The 14,276-nt window shown below is 46.8% G+C and overlaps 1 protein-coding gene across 1 annotated transcript; it reads left to right on the top strand.

Moving 5' to 3' along the window:
- Positions 1-3,370: 3,370 nt before the first annotated feature.
- LOC126263388 (uncharacterized) lies at positions 3,371-9,487 on the top strand. Its single transcript, XM_049960482.1, has 3 exons — positions 3,371-3,584; positions 6,564-7,040; positions 9,483-9,487. The coding sequence occupies exons 1-3, from the start codon at positions 3,371-3,373 to the stop codon at positions 9,485-9,487; spliced, it is 696 nt and encodes a 231-aa protein (XP_049816439.1).
- Positions 9,488-14,276: the final 4,789 nt, after the last annotated feature.

Raw genomic sequence — 14,276 nt, 5'->3', positions numbered from 1 at the left:
CCTCAGTTCCAGCTTACGTAACGAGGCTGCCGGTGCTTGGAAGAGACCCAGGACCAGCATTGTGGGGTGTGCAAGCAGTCAGTGCGGTAGAACTCAGCAGCTAACCTGGTGAACTATGCAGTGTAAATGCTTCAATAAAGAACTTCTTAGCTGTGCAGCCACCTTTCTCTGAAACCTCCTGGGCTCCCAACTCTCCTTCACCAACTGCCCACACCATCATGGCACGTTGGGTGCTACACATTCATTATTAAATTCACGCAAGGACAAACTGGCCTTGAGTGTCAATGACAGAATTTACTGTCTCAAGCCAGCTGCCTTAGCGGTCACCCATGATCGACCACTATGTTAACAAAGTCTTTACCATCAAACTTATCCCAAGAGGTCTCTGGTGAGTCATACGAACATTTACTTATTTGGAAGGACGACTGGTGACTGAACACAACCCATGTTCCCACAATTAAATTTTTTCATTAGTTTCTCGAAGCCTCAGGCGGCAGATCCATCTTAGCACTTGTGCTGGATTGCCGCCGTGTGACAAGCGTTGCTGCCGCCGGAGGAGACGCTACCTTCATTTGCAAGACAGCCAGATGTACCTCGTCTCCGAAATCTTTCTGCCGCTGAGATTTTTTACGTCGGGGAGCGCAAAACGCGCTTAATGAAAGCTGGGAATGGGGAAGACATCAATCGAAGAATACGATACGATACAGCACTGCCTGAGTTGTTCAGAAGTATGATGCAAAAATCTTTCGGACATGCATTCATGACGGCAACGAAAACTTGTGCCGGACCAGGACTCTGACCCAGATTCCCCGCTTATCATGAGAGGTCGCCTTACCGTTAGGCTATCCCGCCACACTTCACTGCCAGACTTAAACTTCCCTATGTCATCAACCATGCATCTACAACCTGCACTCCCATACAGGGGAGACGCTTTAATTGTGAGTCGCTTGCCCATTGTCGACAGATCAATACGATGTTGATGTAGGATGCAGTGCTCCTTCGGACATGCAGAGTGGTAAGGAGACAGTGGGGAATCTGTGTTAGAGTCCCAATCCGGCACAAAATTTCATTGCGTCATTCCATTATACAGCTGATGTTCACAACTGTGAATACAATTCATGTATTTCACTCGGAGGGGGCCTACCGTGTCATCCCAAACTCTACTCCCTTCTCCGCTCCCGATTCTGCGTTAGAAATCCCTGCACCTTCCTCTCCAAATCAGAGTGTTTGCTACCCAAATACCTTTATCTTCAGAAAGAACCAGTGCGTAATGTACCAACACACTGAGAAGCGCGCACAGAAATTTTTCGCAGGTTCCGATCCCGTGCGTCACCTTCCGCACTACACAGAGAAAATCGATACTTAGCCTCAAGTGGTGTATCATGCAACATAGAAAACTATTATCTTTCCAGCCAGTACACAGGGAATTTGTATTTTTAGGAAATCATAGCTTTTGTGTTGTCTACACATAGAGGGTGTCTTCTGAAAGCATTATCTAATCCAATTACGTTCCTTTTAGAGTATGCTGATCTAATAGCTCCATACTTAACAATCACGTGCAAGCGCTCGATCGACAAAAGATCCCTACCTAAAGACTTGTAGTAATCCTCTACATTAGAGGCCTACATCTTTAACATCGATATGCAGTATTATTTAAAAACATATATTGTATTAGAAAATTATGAATTACCTCGAAGAGAACGGTCTGTCGGCACAGAGTCAACACGTATTTAGAAAACATCATTTTTGTGAAACACAACTTGATCTTTACTCACACAAAGTGTTGAGTGGTATCGACAAGGGATTTCAAACCGTTTCCGTATCTGTATGTTATATCCTAGCCAGTAATGCCACCCGCGACCGCTGCCAAAAGGTTGGCAGCATCAAAGTCCGGACGCCGTCCGCATAAGCAGCGCCAGCGAGACAGGAAATCGCCGGAAGTCTGCGCGCGCCACCGCTGGCTTCTTAAGCGCTGGAGTCGCGAGCGCTAGGACAGTTCTGTATTCGCCGCTCAGTTGTATACTCGCCACCGAATTGTGTACTTGCTAGTCAGTTGTGTGTTCATCGCAGCAGAGTTGTTTTTTGTCGTCAGCCGACGCTGACCTAGCCGCTCCGACTCGAACTAGACAGATTTCTGTAGACACGGAGTTCACTACTGTGTTCCTGCATCTTCGTTAATAAAGATAAGTACCGACTTTTATTTAATCAGAGTGTTTGGGTTCATCTTTCTGTTCACTGTTCCAGCGGACCGGTCGGCCCGCTATTAAAAGTGTGGCGGTGACTTCGTAAGCCGTTTCTACAGCGAATTGTTTGTCGCTACGAACGCCGCCACAAAACTGGCGACGAGGGCTTCCGAACTCGTGTGCAGGGCTGGTTCAACTTGTTTCTGGTTATACTAATTATAGCGATAAAATTTTGGGGGCTGGTTTAGTTTGTGTTCACTATGTCTGCCGAATTACAACAGTTGATCTTGTTAGAGAGTCAGCAAATACAAAGTCTGGTGGAAGCAATCGCCGAACAAGCGGCTAATCCTCCAACACAAAAGGAACAAGCACAGGCAGCACCGCCTTTCCGTGCTTTTGATGCATCAAGAGAAGAATGGCGAGAACAATTCGCGCAGTTGCAGGCGCACATGACAGTCTAAAAAATCACGGGTACTGAGCGGCAGCTTTATTTAATTTCCACTGCAGGCGTGGAAGTCTATCGACTACTTTGTAAGTTGTTCCCGGAATCCAAGCCAGAAGCTTTAGACTATGACGTTGTTGTTAACAAGCTTGCTGAGTATTTCGAGTCGCGAGTTCATGTGGCAGCAGCCAGATTCAAGTTCTTCAGATTAAAGAAACTGCCACATCAATCTAATAAACAGTGGTTAACAGATTTACGGGGCCTCACCCGTCAGTGCCGATTTAATTGTGTGTGTGGAGCTTCCTACAGTCATGTCATGTTACGAGACGCTATTACTCAAAACATTGCAGATTCTCGTATTCGTGCTGCTATATTAAAGTTGCCTGACCCGTCATTAGAGACTGTGATGAACATTATTGAAGCCCAAGATACTTTTGACTATGCTGAGTGTGAGTTAGATCATCCACGTATTTCTCAAATTGCCTGTGCTAAGCAAGTTATGTCACGCCCGCGGCCCCACCAGCAGAGTCAGGCTGTAAACACTAGCCGGCCGCGTCATGTTAAACACATTCGTCAGCCGCGTGTGCAAAATGATAGAGTTAAGTCTTGCCCTAAGTGTGTTCTTGCTCATCCTCGTGAACGTTGCCCGTTACGAAACGCGGTTTGTCACTTTTGTCAAAGGAAAGGACACATCCAGACTGTTTGTTTGCGTAAACGCAAGAACAATTCTAGTGCTGCCCAGCCCATGGATATTCATGTTCTTCAAAGCCAGCCCGCCCAGAAGGTCGCGTTTAAAGACTCTTCCACGGTTCGTGTGGGTAATAAACTTGTTCGCAATGAGCCGCCCACCCAGCCCTCTGCTATGCGACCCAGGCGTAATTCAAACGCTGTAAAAAGTAATGTACAGTCTGCAAATGAAGCGGGAGTTGTTGTTCCACCCGCCCAACCCACGAGTTGTCGTAAGCAGCGAACAAGCTCTAAACGCGCTGATTTTGTGTCTTCCGTCTCCACTGCACCGATCCAGAGACAGTGTAATAAACTATTTGTGAAGCTACGCATCCAGGATAAGACCTTCAATTTTCAATTAGACACTGGTGCGTCTGTGACTCTTATAAATGGTGCTACGTATGCGGCTATCGGCCGCCCTAAACTTTCAGCGGCAAAACATTCTTTGGCTACTTATAGTGGAGAACAAATTGCTGTGTTAGGTGTATGTAGCGTGCCAGCCACATTCCGTGGCAATACAAAAACAGTTTCATTCACAGTGCTCCGCGCTACAGACAGTGCAAACATTTTCGGATTAGACTGTTTTGACTTGTTTGGCCTGTCTATCCAAGACAATGTGTTGCAAATTAATTCTGTTGTTGTTCCTCAAGACAGCATAACCGATTTGTGTCAACAATACAGTGACATATTTAAAGACGAACTAGGTTGTGCTGCGAACTTTGCCGCTCATATTACGTTAAAAGATAATGCTCAGCCTCGATTTTTTCGTGCTCGTCCAGTGCCTCACGCCCTCCGGGCACCTGTAGCAGATGAACTTCGTCGTTGGCAAAACAACGGTGTTATTCAACCCGTTTCAGCGAGCCAGTGGGCTTCTCCCTTAGTTATTATAAAGAAACCGTCTGGCAAGTTACGTTTGTGTGCTGATTTTAAGTCGACAGTTAATCCTCAGACTGTCATTGATTATTTTCCTTTGCCTAGACCGGACGAGCTGATGGATAAGTTAGGGGAAGCTCGTTTCTTTTCCAAAATTGATCTCCGTGAAGCATATTTGCAATTGCCCCTCGACGAGCAATCACAACAGTATTTTGTCATAAACACGTCGTTGGGGTTGTTCCGTTTTCTGCGTTTGCCTTTTGGTTGTGCGTCAGCTCCGGCTGTTTTTCAGCGTTTTTTGTCACAACTTCTGGCTAATGTGCTATCGTGTTGCAACTATTTAGACGATATTGTTGTGTCCGGTCGGACGCCTGCTGAACATTTCCGTAATTTGGAGTGTTTGTTTACAGTGTTGTCTCAGGCAGGCCTACGTTGCAACATCGATAAATGTTCATTTTTCCTTACGGAGATGGAGTATCTTGGACATGTTATTAATGCTCAAGGCATTCATCCCTCCCAGTCACATTTAGCAGCTATTCGTGATTTGCCCGCCCCTCGCAATCTGCATGAATTGCAAGCAGTTCTTGGCAAATTGACATATTATATTAGGTTTATACCTAATGCATCACAGATTGCTGCACCGTTGCATCGTCTCCGCCGTAAGAATGTTCCGTTTGTGTGGTCAGCTGATTGCCAATCAGCCTTTCAGCAGCTTAAAGAGGCTTTACTGAATGATCGTTGTCTGGTCCATTACGACCCTAACAAGCCTCTGGTGTTAGCTTGTGATGCCTCTTCTTTCGGCCTCGGTGCTGTGTTGTCTCACCGAGTCGGTAACACCGAACGTCCTATTGCGTTCGCATCTACATTGCTAAACAAAGCTCAGTGTAATTATAGCCAATTGGACAAGGAAGCGTTGGCTATTGTGTTCGGTGTCACAAAATTCCATCACTACCTCTATGGTAGACCATTCTATTTAGTAACAGATCACAAGCCCCTGACGTCACTGTTTCATCCGTCTAAACCAGTTCCTCAGCGGACAGCTCAGAGACTACAACGTTGGGCTCTTTTGTTATCACAATACCAGTATGAGATACTGTATCGCCCTACAGCTCAGCATGCAAACGCTGACGCGCTTTCTAGATTGCCGATTGCTGCGGATGATGTCTTCGATTCCTCTGACGACTCTTGCCATCAGATTGACGCCGATGAGCATCAATCCCTCCGGGATTTTCCGATTGATTATCACCAGGTGGCACGTGAGACAGCTACGGATCCTCATCTGAGTTTACTATTACGTTTTGTTCAACGTGGTTGGCCGTCCAAGGCAAAGGACATATCGGATCCTGTGGTTCGTCGCTATTATCCGCAACGTCATCTGTTGTCTGTTTCGCACGGAGTTTTGCTGTTACGCACCGAGAATGACCAGCTTCGTGTAGTGGTTCCCCAAGTGCTCCAATCCAAGGTCCTCGACTTGTTGCATCAAGGTCATTGGGGAGTGGTCCGCACCAAGCAGCTTGCCCGCCGTCATTGTACATGGATCGGCATTGATAAGCAGATTACGCAGATGTCTACAGATTGTTCGACGTGTGCCGAACACCAAGCTGCTCCGCCTCAACGCTATTTTGAGTGGGCACGCCCTGCCAGTCCCTGGCAGCGAGTACATATTGATTTCGCTGGTCCATATTGGAATTTTCGTTGGCTCATCGTGATAGGTGCATTTAGTAATTTTCCGTTTGTTGTGCCCATGCAGTCTACAACGTCTGCACGAACTATACAGGCGTTGACTTCAATTTTTAGTATTGAGGGTATTCCAGAAGTTTTAGTGTCTGACAATGGTCCACAATTTACCTCTGCTGAATTTGAAAGTTTTTGTTCTGCCAATGGCATTCGCCATGTTCTTACTCCGCCGTTCCACCCTCAATCGAATGGTGCAGCGGAACGTTTTGTACGCACATTCAAGGATCATATGGACCGCCTTCGTGCTACGCACTCTCGTCAGCAGGCCCTCATCACGTTCCTGTCGTCGTACCGGACCACGCCACGCGACGACCCTTCGCCTGCGGAGCTTCTCCACGGCCGTCGTCATCGCACCCTACTACGGTTGTTGAACCCCCCGGATCGACCCGCCGCTTCTGAGCATCGCACGCGTTTTCAGCGCAACGACGCCGTTTTTTTCAGAGTTTATCACGGTCGCCGTCGTTGGGAACGTGGTACCGTGATAAGTGTCCGGGGTCGCGGTTTTTATACTGTTCAAGGTGCTACTGGGGTGCACAGGAGGCATCAGAACCAGTTGCGCCGCGCTGGCCGCCCGGATTCTGCCGCTCGTTCTTTGTCCACAGATTTGGTCCGCGGCGGATTCCAGCCGCGCCTTCCGACTTCGCTGCCGCCCCCAGGGCAGCAGCAGCAGCCGTTGCCGCTACCATGCCGACAGCCCGTCCCGTTGATGCCTCCCGCGCAGCTTCATCCGGGAGCGCCCCAGGTGGTCGCTCCGGCGCCTGCGGTCCCTCTTCAGTCGCCACCGCCTTCGGAGCTGATGGACGTCGACCCCTCAGCCGGGCCGCCTTCCCAAGCGGTGGCTGTGCAGCCTGACCTGCAGCCGCTTTCCTTGGGCACCCCCAAGGAGTCTGACACCGCAGCGCCTTGTCCGGCGCCCACTCAGCAGCCGTCGACGCAGCGTCAAGAGACGCTGCCTCTCTTCGTGGGTCCCGACGCCCCGTTGCGTCCAGTACCAGAAGCTGCGCCCGTGGTCACAGGCGTGTACCCTGACCTCGGTTTTCAGTCGGTGTTTCCCGAGGCCCCGCGCAGCCAATGCTGGGGTGCGGACCGGGGACTGCCACCGACAACAGTCTCCGCCCCGGTCTCTTCTGCTACGCCTGCGGCCAGACCCCTCCCCCACCGTCGACGCTCGCCACGTCATTATTCAACGACGGTGCGGCGATTTGGGGGGGAGGAGTGTTATATCCTAGCCAGTAATGCCACCCGCGACCGCTGCCAAAAGGTTGGCAGCATCAAAGTCCGGGCGCCGTCCGCATAAGCAGCGCCAGCGAGACAGGAAATCGCCAGAAGTCTGCGCGCGCCACCGCTGGCTTCTTAAGCGCTGGAGTCGCGAGCGCTAGGACAGTTCTGTATTCGCCACTCAGTTGTATACTCGCCACCGAATTGTGTACTTGCTAGTCAGTTGTGTGTTCATCGCAGCAGAGTTGTTGTTTGTCGTCAGCCGACGCTGACCTAGCCGCTCCGACTCGAACTAGACAGATTTCTGTAGACACGGAGTTCACTACTGTGTTCCTGCATCTTCGTTAATAAAGATAAGTACCGACTTTTATTTAATCAGAGTGTTTGGGTTCATCTTTCTGTTCACTGTTCCAGCGGACCGGTCGGCCCGCTATTAAAAGTGTGGCGGTGACTTCGTAAGCCGTTTCTACAGCGAATTGTTTGTCGCTACGAACGCCGCCACAAAACTGTAGATTTCCAGAAGGCTTTTGACAAAGTACCTCGCAAGCGTTCCGCAAGATAGTGTAAATGGACCTCTGCTCTTCCTTTCTACACACACGATTTAGGAGACAATCTGAGCAGCCGTGTGAGGTAGCCTGCAAATGATGTTGTCGGTTATAGTCCAGTGACGTCATCAGAAGATGAAAAACAATTCCTAAACTATTTAGATATCTATATGGTGTGAAAATTGGCAGTTGTCCTAAATAATGAAAAGTGTGAGGTCATCGACAAGAGTGTTAAAAGAAATCAGTGAAACAAATCCGCCAAGTCAATTAAATCTAAAGGCCGTAAATTCAGCTAAATACCAAGGAACTAGAATTACGAACAACTTAAATTACAAATAACACACAGAAAACATTGCGGTGAAGACGAATCGAAGACTGCGTATCATTGGCAGAACACTTAGAAGATGCAACACATCTACAACAGAGACTGCCTACACTACGCTTGTTCGTCCTTTTTAGGCGTACTATGCGCGTTGTGGGATCCTCACAAGACAGGATTAACAGAGTACATCGAGAAAGTTCAAAGAACGGCAGCGCGTTTGATATTATCGAGAAATTGAGGAGAGGGTGTCACGGACATGATACATTTTTTGCCCTGGAAATCAGTAAAACAAGGACTTTTCAAAAAAATGGCTCTGAGCACTATGGGACTTAACATCAATGGTCATCAGTCCCCTAGAACTTAGAACTACTTAAACCTAACTAACCTAACGACAGCACACAACACCCAGCCATCACGAGGCAGAGAAAATCCCTGACCCCGCCGGGAACCGAACCCGGGAACCCGGACGTGGGAAGCGAGAACGCTACCGCACGACCACGAGATGCGGGCAAGGACTTTTCCCATTGTGGCAGGATCTTCTCACTAAAGTTCAATCACCAGCTTTTTCCTCCGAAGACAAAAATATTTCGTTGATCGCGACCGACATAAGCACAAACGATCATCATTATAAAATAAGGGAAATAAGAGCTCGCACGGGAAGTAGAGCATGGTGACAAGCTGTGTGCCCAGTCCACGAAGAGTCTGTACTCTACATTATCATGTCAAATGCAAGTAATGACATCTAACAAATATGATAACTTTTTTCTCCTCTTAAATGAAACGTGGTCTCGTATAGTATGCATGATACGGTGTTGTTTGCCGCATACATTTGTGGCTGGAATCCAGAAAGAGATACAGATTGGTTTAGCGTTATACAAGGGTGCAGCCATGATGAAGAGAGAGCTTATGAAAGTCATGCCATTTACGGGTCACATCCACACAAACTCATCATTTTAATGACTGCATGATCAAATAACTATCACACACATACATTAAGCAAGCCTCCATACCTATCTCTAATCTCAGGAGTGTTCACAGTTTATTTAGTGTTGAACCACATCTACTGCTTGACATTATTTGTCTATTTACCGATACACAAACGTTCCAAAACTAGTTTGCAGTAGTGCAGTACACATTTACCTTTCACAGTTAATTTTAAATTTTTCACTGCAGATATTCAGCGAGCTCAACATCAGCTTCACTTCTGCACCCTCAGGATATTATTTCGCGTTTCTATTTCGGTGTATCTTTTTGTACACTTTTTATATCAGCTGCAGCCATGCTATGGTGTAATAGCCTATTGCTAAGATTCTTAATTCTGTTGTTGGCATAGCATAACAAAGTCGCATCTGATAATTAGTATGGGTCAAAACATACAAGGGCTGGTGTTTGTTGTGTTATCTGGATTAAATAATTCATTTCTGTCTCTGTTTCAGGTTAAAAAAGAAATCACACTTTTTTTTAAACTTTGATAGTCTCTTCATGACCCTTCGTCTAAATGAAGTAATGAAGTCGTACCTCACCTGCAGTGTCGAATAATCTAATAAGATGTAAAATGGCTTAAAACTTTCACAAGCGTCAATGAAACAAACAATCAATCTGAGATAGCAGTATTTTGAGTCCTTCTTGCATCATTTAATGTCACTTGACTTCCCTAAAAATAATTAAAGCTAACATAGGCCATGAAGATTTCATTTTTATTGTATAACGGAAAGTGTGTATTATAGTTCTTACTGTGCAGTACTTACTAATAAAGCAGAACAAAAAAACAATTGGTGCTACAACAAAGAAAAAGACAAAGGCAAAAAATTGTTTTTACTAGGAAACTGCTATTAATTCTTTAAACAGTTACCGAAATACTACTACTGCAGGTACCAGATTTCGTCAGTAAAACAGGTTTATTTCTTTCATTGAGTATCGTACACATCTACTGTAAAAGATTGTTTCCGATACTGGACCCTCACTCATACTATAAGGTCAAAATAGACTGCGTACTTTTTTTCCTTGAACATGGGGTAGCAAACACGTCAGCAGTGCTTCAATTCTGAGAATCGATTCCACGATTCACTGTAATTTCTTAGAATCCGGCGCCCACGTTTAATTGAATCGGATGTCATCCCACATTTAATACCAGAAGCTGCCGCCAGATTCTGTAGGCTGGTGCTGAAGCCATTTGGCAGTTAGTGAGAAATGTCTCCCCCTCCACAAATTCCGCCACTTCTGGGAAGCGGGTCCGGGGTCGTTAGCAGCGGCTGACCGATGCGGCCGTTCAGCGACGTCTCCCTGAGGCCGATAGAGGGATGGTTTCCCTGCCTCCACTGGGCTTCACTAATTCCGGGCGGAGCGCAGCGTCAGGCAAGTACCTAGTAGGTGGGCTTACAATGTATCTGTCCACATGCCCAGGGTCAACAAACGTGTGGGAAAAGCGTCTTACTTCTTGTATTTTGAGAGGTAATCATAAAACACGAATTATCATCTCGGAAGAAAACCAAGCTTCGATAGTGAAACTTGCAGATGGTGTTGCTGCTTCTCAACAGATTCATCGCTCAGTGCTGCACAAATTTCCTTTTTTTTTAACTTTAGTCATCCGTCTGAAGACCAGTTTGATGTGGCCCACTAATTCTTAATCTCGGAACAGCACTTGCACTCTACCTCCTCAATTATTTGTTTTTCTCTTCCGTTCCGGTTTTCCCACAGTCGACGTTTTGCTACCTGGGAATGTGCTCCAAACGCACAGTCTCAGGAATTTCTTCCTCAGATCAAGGCCTACATTTGATACCAGTATAGTTCTCTTGGCCTCTTTGCCTGTGATCTCCTGCTTCATCCGCCATGTGTTATTTTGCTTCCAAGGTCACAGAATTCATTAACTTCGTAACCAGCAAATGTGATGTTAAATTTACCGCTACTCTCATTTCTGCTACATCTTGCTACCTTTGTCTGATTCCGGTACACCCTCAACCCATAATCTACACTCATTAACATGTTACCCTTCTTAACTTTCACTCAGGATATCAATGTTATCAGTGAATGTTTCGACGATATACTTTCACCTTGAAATTTATTCCATCACTTTAACCATTTTTTTCATTTCCATCATTGTTTCTTCGGCGTACAGATCGAATAGTACGGTTGAAAGACTACATACCTCTATTTTATACCTTTTACCCCTATCATTTCTTTCGTGGTCGTTCATCTTATTGTTCCCTCTTGCTTCTTTTATACACTCCTGGAAATGGAAAAAAGAACACATTGACACCGGTGTGTCAGACCCACCATACTTGCTCCGGACACTGCGAGAGGGCTGTACAAGCAATTATCACACGCACGGCACAGCGGACACACCAGGAACCGCGGTGTTGGCCGTCGAATGGCGCTAGCTGCGCAGCATTTGTGCACCGCCGCCGTCAGTGTCAGCCAGTTTGCCGTGGCATACGGAGCTCCATCGCAGTCTTTAACACTGGTAGCATGCCGCGACAGCGTGGACGTGAACCGTATGTGCAGTTGACGGACTTTGAGCGAGGGCGTATAGTGGGCATGCGGGAGGCCGGGTGGACGTACCGCCGAATTGCTCAACACGTGGGGTGTGCTGTCTCCTCAGTACATCGATGTTGTCGCCAGTGGTCGGCGGAAGGTGCACGTGCCCGTCGACCTGGGACCGGACCGCAGCGACGCACGGATGCACGCCAAGACCGTAGGATCCTACGCAGTGCCGTAGGGGACCGCACCGCCACTTCCCAGCAAATTAGGGACACTGTTGCTCCTGGGGTATCGGCGAGGACCATTCGCAACCGTCTCCATGAAGCTGGGCTACGGTCCCGCACACCGTTAAGCCGTCTTCCGCTCACGCCCCAACATCGTGCAGCCCGCCTCCAGTGGTGTCGCGACAGGCGTGAATGGAGGGACGAATGGAGACGTGTCGTCTTCAGCGATGAGAGTCGCTTCTGCCTTGGTGCCAATGATGGTCGTATGAGTGTTTGGCGCCGTGCAGGTGAGCGCCACAATCAGGACTGCATACGACCGAGGTACACAGGGCCAACACCCGGCATCATGGTGTGGGGAGCGATCTCCTACACTGGCTGTACACCACTGGTGATCGTCGAGGGGACACTGAATAGTGCACGGTACATCCAAACCATCGAACCCATCGTTCTACCATTCCTAGACCGGCAAGGGAACTTGCTGTTCCAACAGGACAATGCACGTTCGCATGTATCCCGTGCCACCCAACGTGCTCTAGAAGGTGTAAGTCAACTACCCTGGCCAGCAAGATCTCCGGATGTGTCCCCCATTGAGCATGTTTGGGACTGGATGAAGCGTCGTCTCACGCGGTCTGCACGTCCAGCACGAACGCTGGTCCAACTGAGGCGCCAGGTGGAAATGGCATGGCAAGCCGTTCCACAGGACTACATCCAGCATCTCTGCGATCGTCTCCATGGGAGAATAGCAGCCTGCATTGCTGCGAAAGGTGGATATACACTGTACTAGTGCCGACATTGTGCATGCTCTGTTGCCTGTGTCTATGTGCCTGTGGTTCTGTCAGTGTGATCATGTGATGTATCTGAGCCCAGGAATGTGTCAATAAAGTTTCCCCTTCCTGGGACAATGAATTCACGGTGTTCTTATTTCAATTTCCAGGAGTGTATTTTGTACATCACCCTCCTTTCTTTAGAGTTCACTTCTATTTTTCTCAGAAATTCCAACATCATGCACCATATTAAATTGCTGGAGGCTTTTCTATGTAGACATATCCTATGATCGTGTCTGGATTTCTCTTCAGTCTTTCTTCAATAACAGTCGCAGCGTCAAAACTACCTCCCTAATGTATTTATCTTCCCTAAAGCCAGTCTGATCATTATTTCCATTTCTATTTCCATTTCCATTCTTCAGTAACATGTATGAGTTCTTAAGCTGATGGTGCGTTGGAGTATTCTCTATTCCGACTGTCTTATTTGTTCTCACGTGTTCTTGAACTTTTTAAATTCTGGATATAATACAGGTTCCCTTATGTCATGCATATCGACTCCAATTTCTTACTCAGCCACCTCATAAGATAAGTCTTCCCCCTCATACAGGCCGTCAGTGTTCTCTCTCCACGTATGTGCCCTCTCCTATGCATTTAACAAAAGGATTCCTATTGCTAAATTTTGTTTCTCTTTTCCTTTAAATTTCATCGAAGATTGTTTTGACTTTTTCATGCAGTGAGTCACTCTTCATTTTGTTTTAGATATCTTCCCAATTTTCTGCAGTCATTTCGCCTTTTCTTCTCTACTCTTGCCACATACTTCATTATTATGGGATTTACATTGCTGTAATTCTGTCTTTCCCGTCAGAACTTTTGTACTTTCTCCTTTCGTCAAGCTATTGAAGTATTTCTGCTGTTACCCATGATTTCTTCGCAGTTACCATTGTTGTTCCTCTGTTTGGCTGTCTATTATTCATGATAGCCTTTGTTATACATGTCCACTCCTCTTTAACTGAAATTATTAGTGTGATTTTCCTTATGGCAGTATATAAATCTTTAGAGAACTTCGAACGTGACTCAACACTCCTCGCTATTACAATATGCCACTTTCTTCCACACTGATTCTTCCGGATGATTCAGTGCATTCTTCATCATTCCTAGATTGTGGTCTGATTCTATATCTGCACCTGGTCACGTCTTACAATTCAATAACTAATTTATCAGTCTCTTTCTGCCCATGACGTAAACCAACTGGAACCATACAGTCTCTCATGGTCCTTTCCCATTCTACCTCATCCTCCCGTAATCTTTGAAAAATGGCTCTGAGCACTATGCGACTTAACTTCTGAGGTCATCAGTCGCCTAGAACTTAGAACTAATTAAACCTAACTAACCTAAGGACATCACAGACACCCATGCCCGAGGCAGGATTCGAACCTGCGACCGTAGCGGTCGCTCGGTTCCACACTGTAGCGCCTAGAACCGCACGGCCACTCCAGCCGGCCGTAATCTTTGAACAGAATGTTCAATTTTAGTATCCTAAATTTGTAGCGGGAAGTTAATTAGTTCCGCTTCTCTTTCATTCCTACTGCCTAGCCCACAATCTCTCGTAACCCTCTCTTCATTTCCTTCTCCTACAATCGCATTACCTTACCTCATTATTACTTGATTGTCCTCCTCGTTTACATAATAAATTACCCGTCCAATATCCTCATAAACTTTCTCTGCATCTTCATCTCCTGCCTGCGACTTTGGCATATATATCTGA

The sequence above is a fragment of the Schistocerca nitens genome, chromosome 6, assembly GCF_023898315.1.
Source record: "Schistocerca nitens isolate TAMUIC-IGC-003100 chromosome 6, iqSchNite1.1, whole genome shotgun sequence".
Taxonomy (NCBI): Eukaryota; Metazoa; Arthropoda; class Insecta; order Orthoptera; family Acrididae; genus Schistocerca; species Schistocerca nitens.
This window is presented reverse-complemented; position numbering and strand designations above follow the sequence as displayed.

Coding starts and splice junctions, on each gene's coding strand:
- LOC126263388 (XM_049960482.1), top strand. CDS start 3,371: ATGGATATTCATGTTCTTCAAAGCCAGCCCGCCCAGAAGGTCGCGTTT. Junction 3,585..6,563: donor CGCCCAACCCACGAGTTGTC/GTAAGCAGCGAA, acceptor CTTTGTCCACAG/ATTTGGTCCGCGGCGGATTC.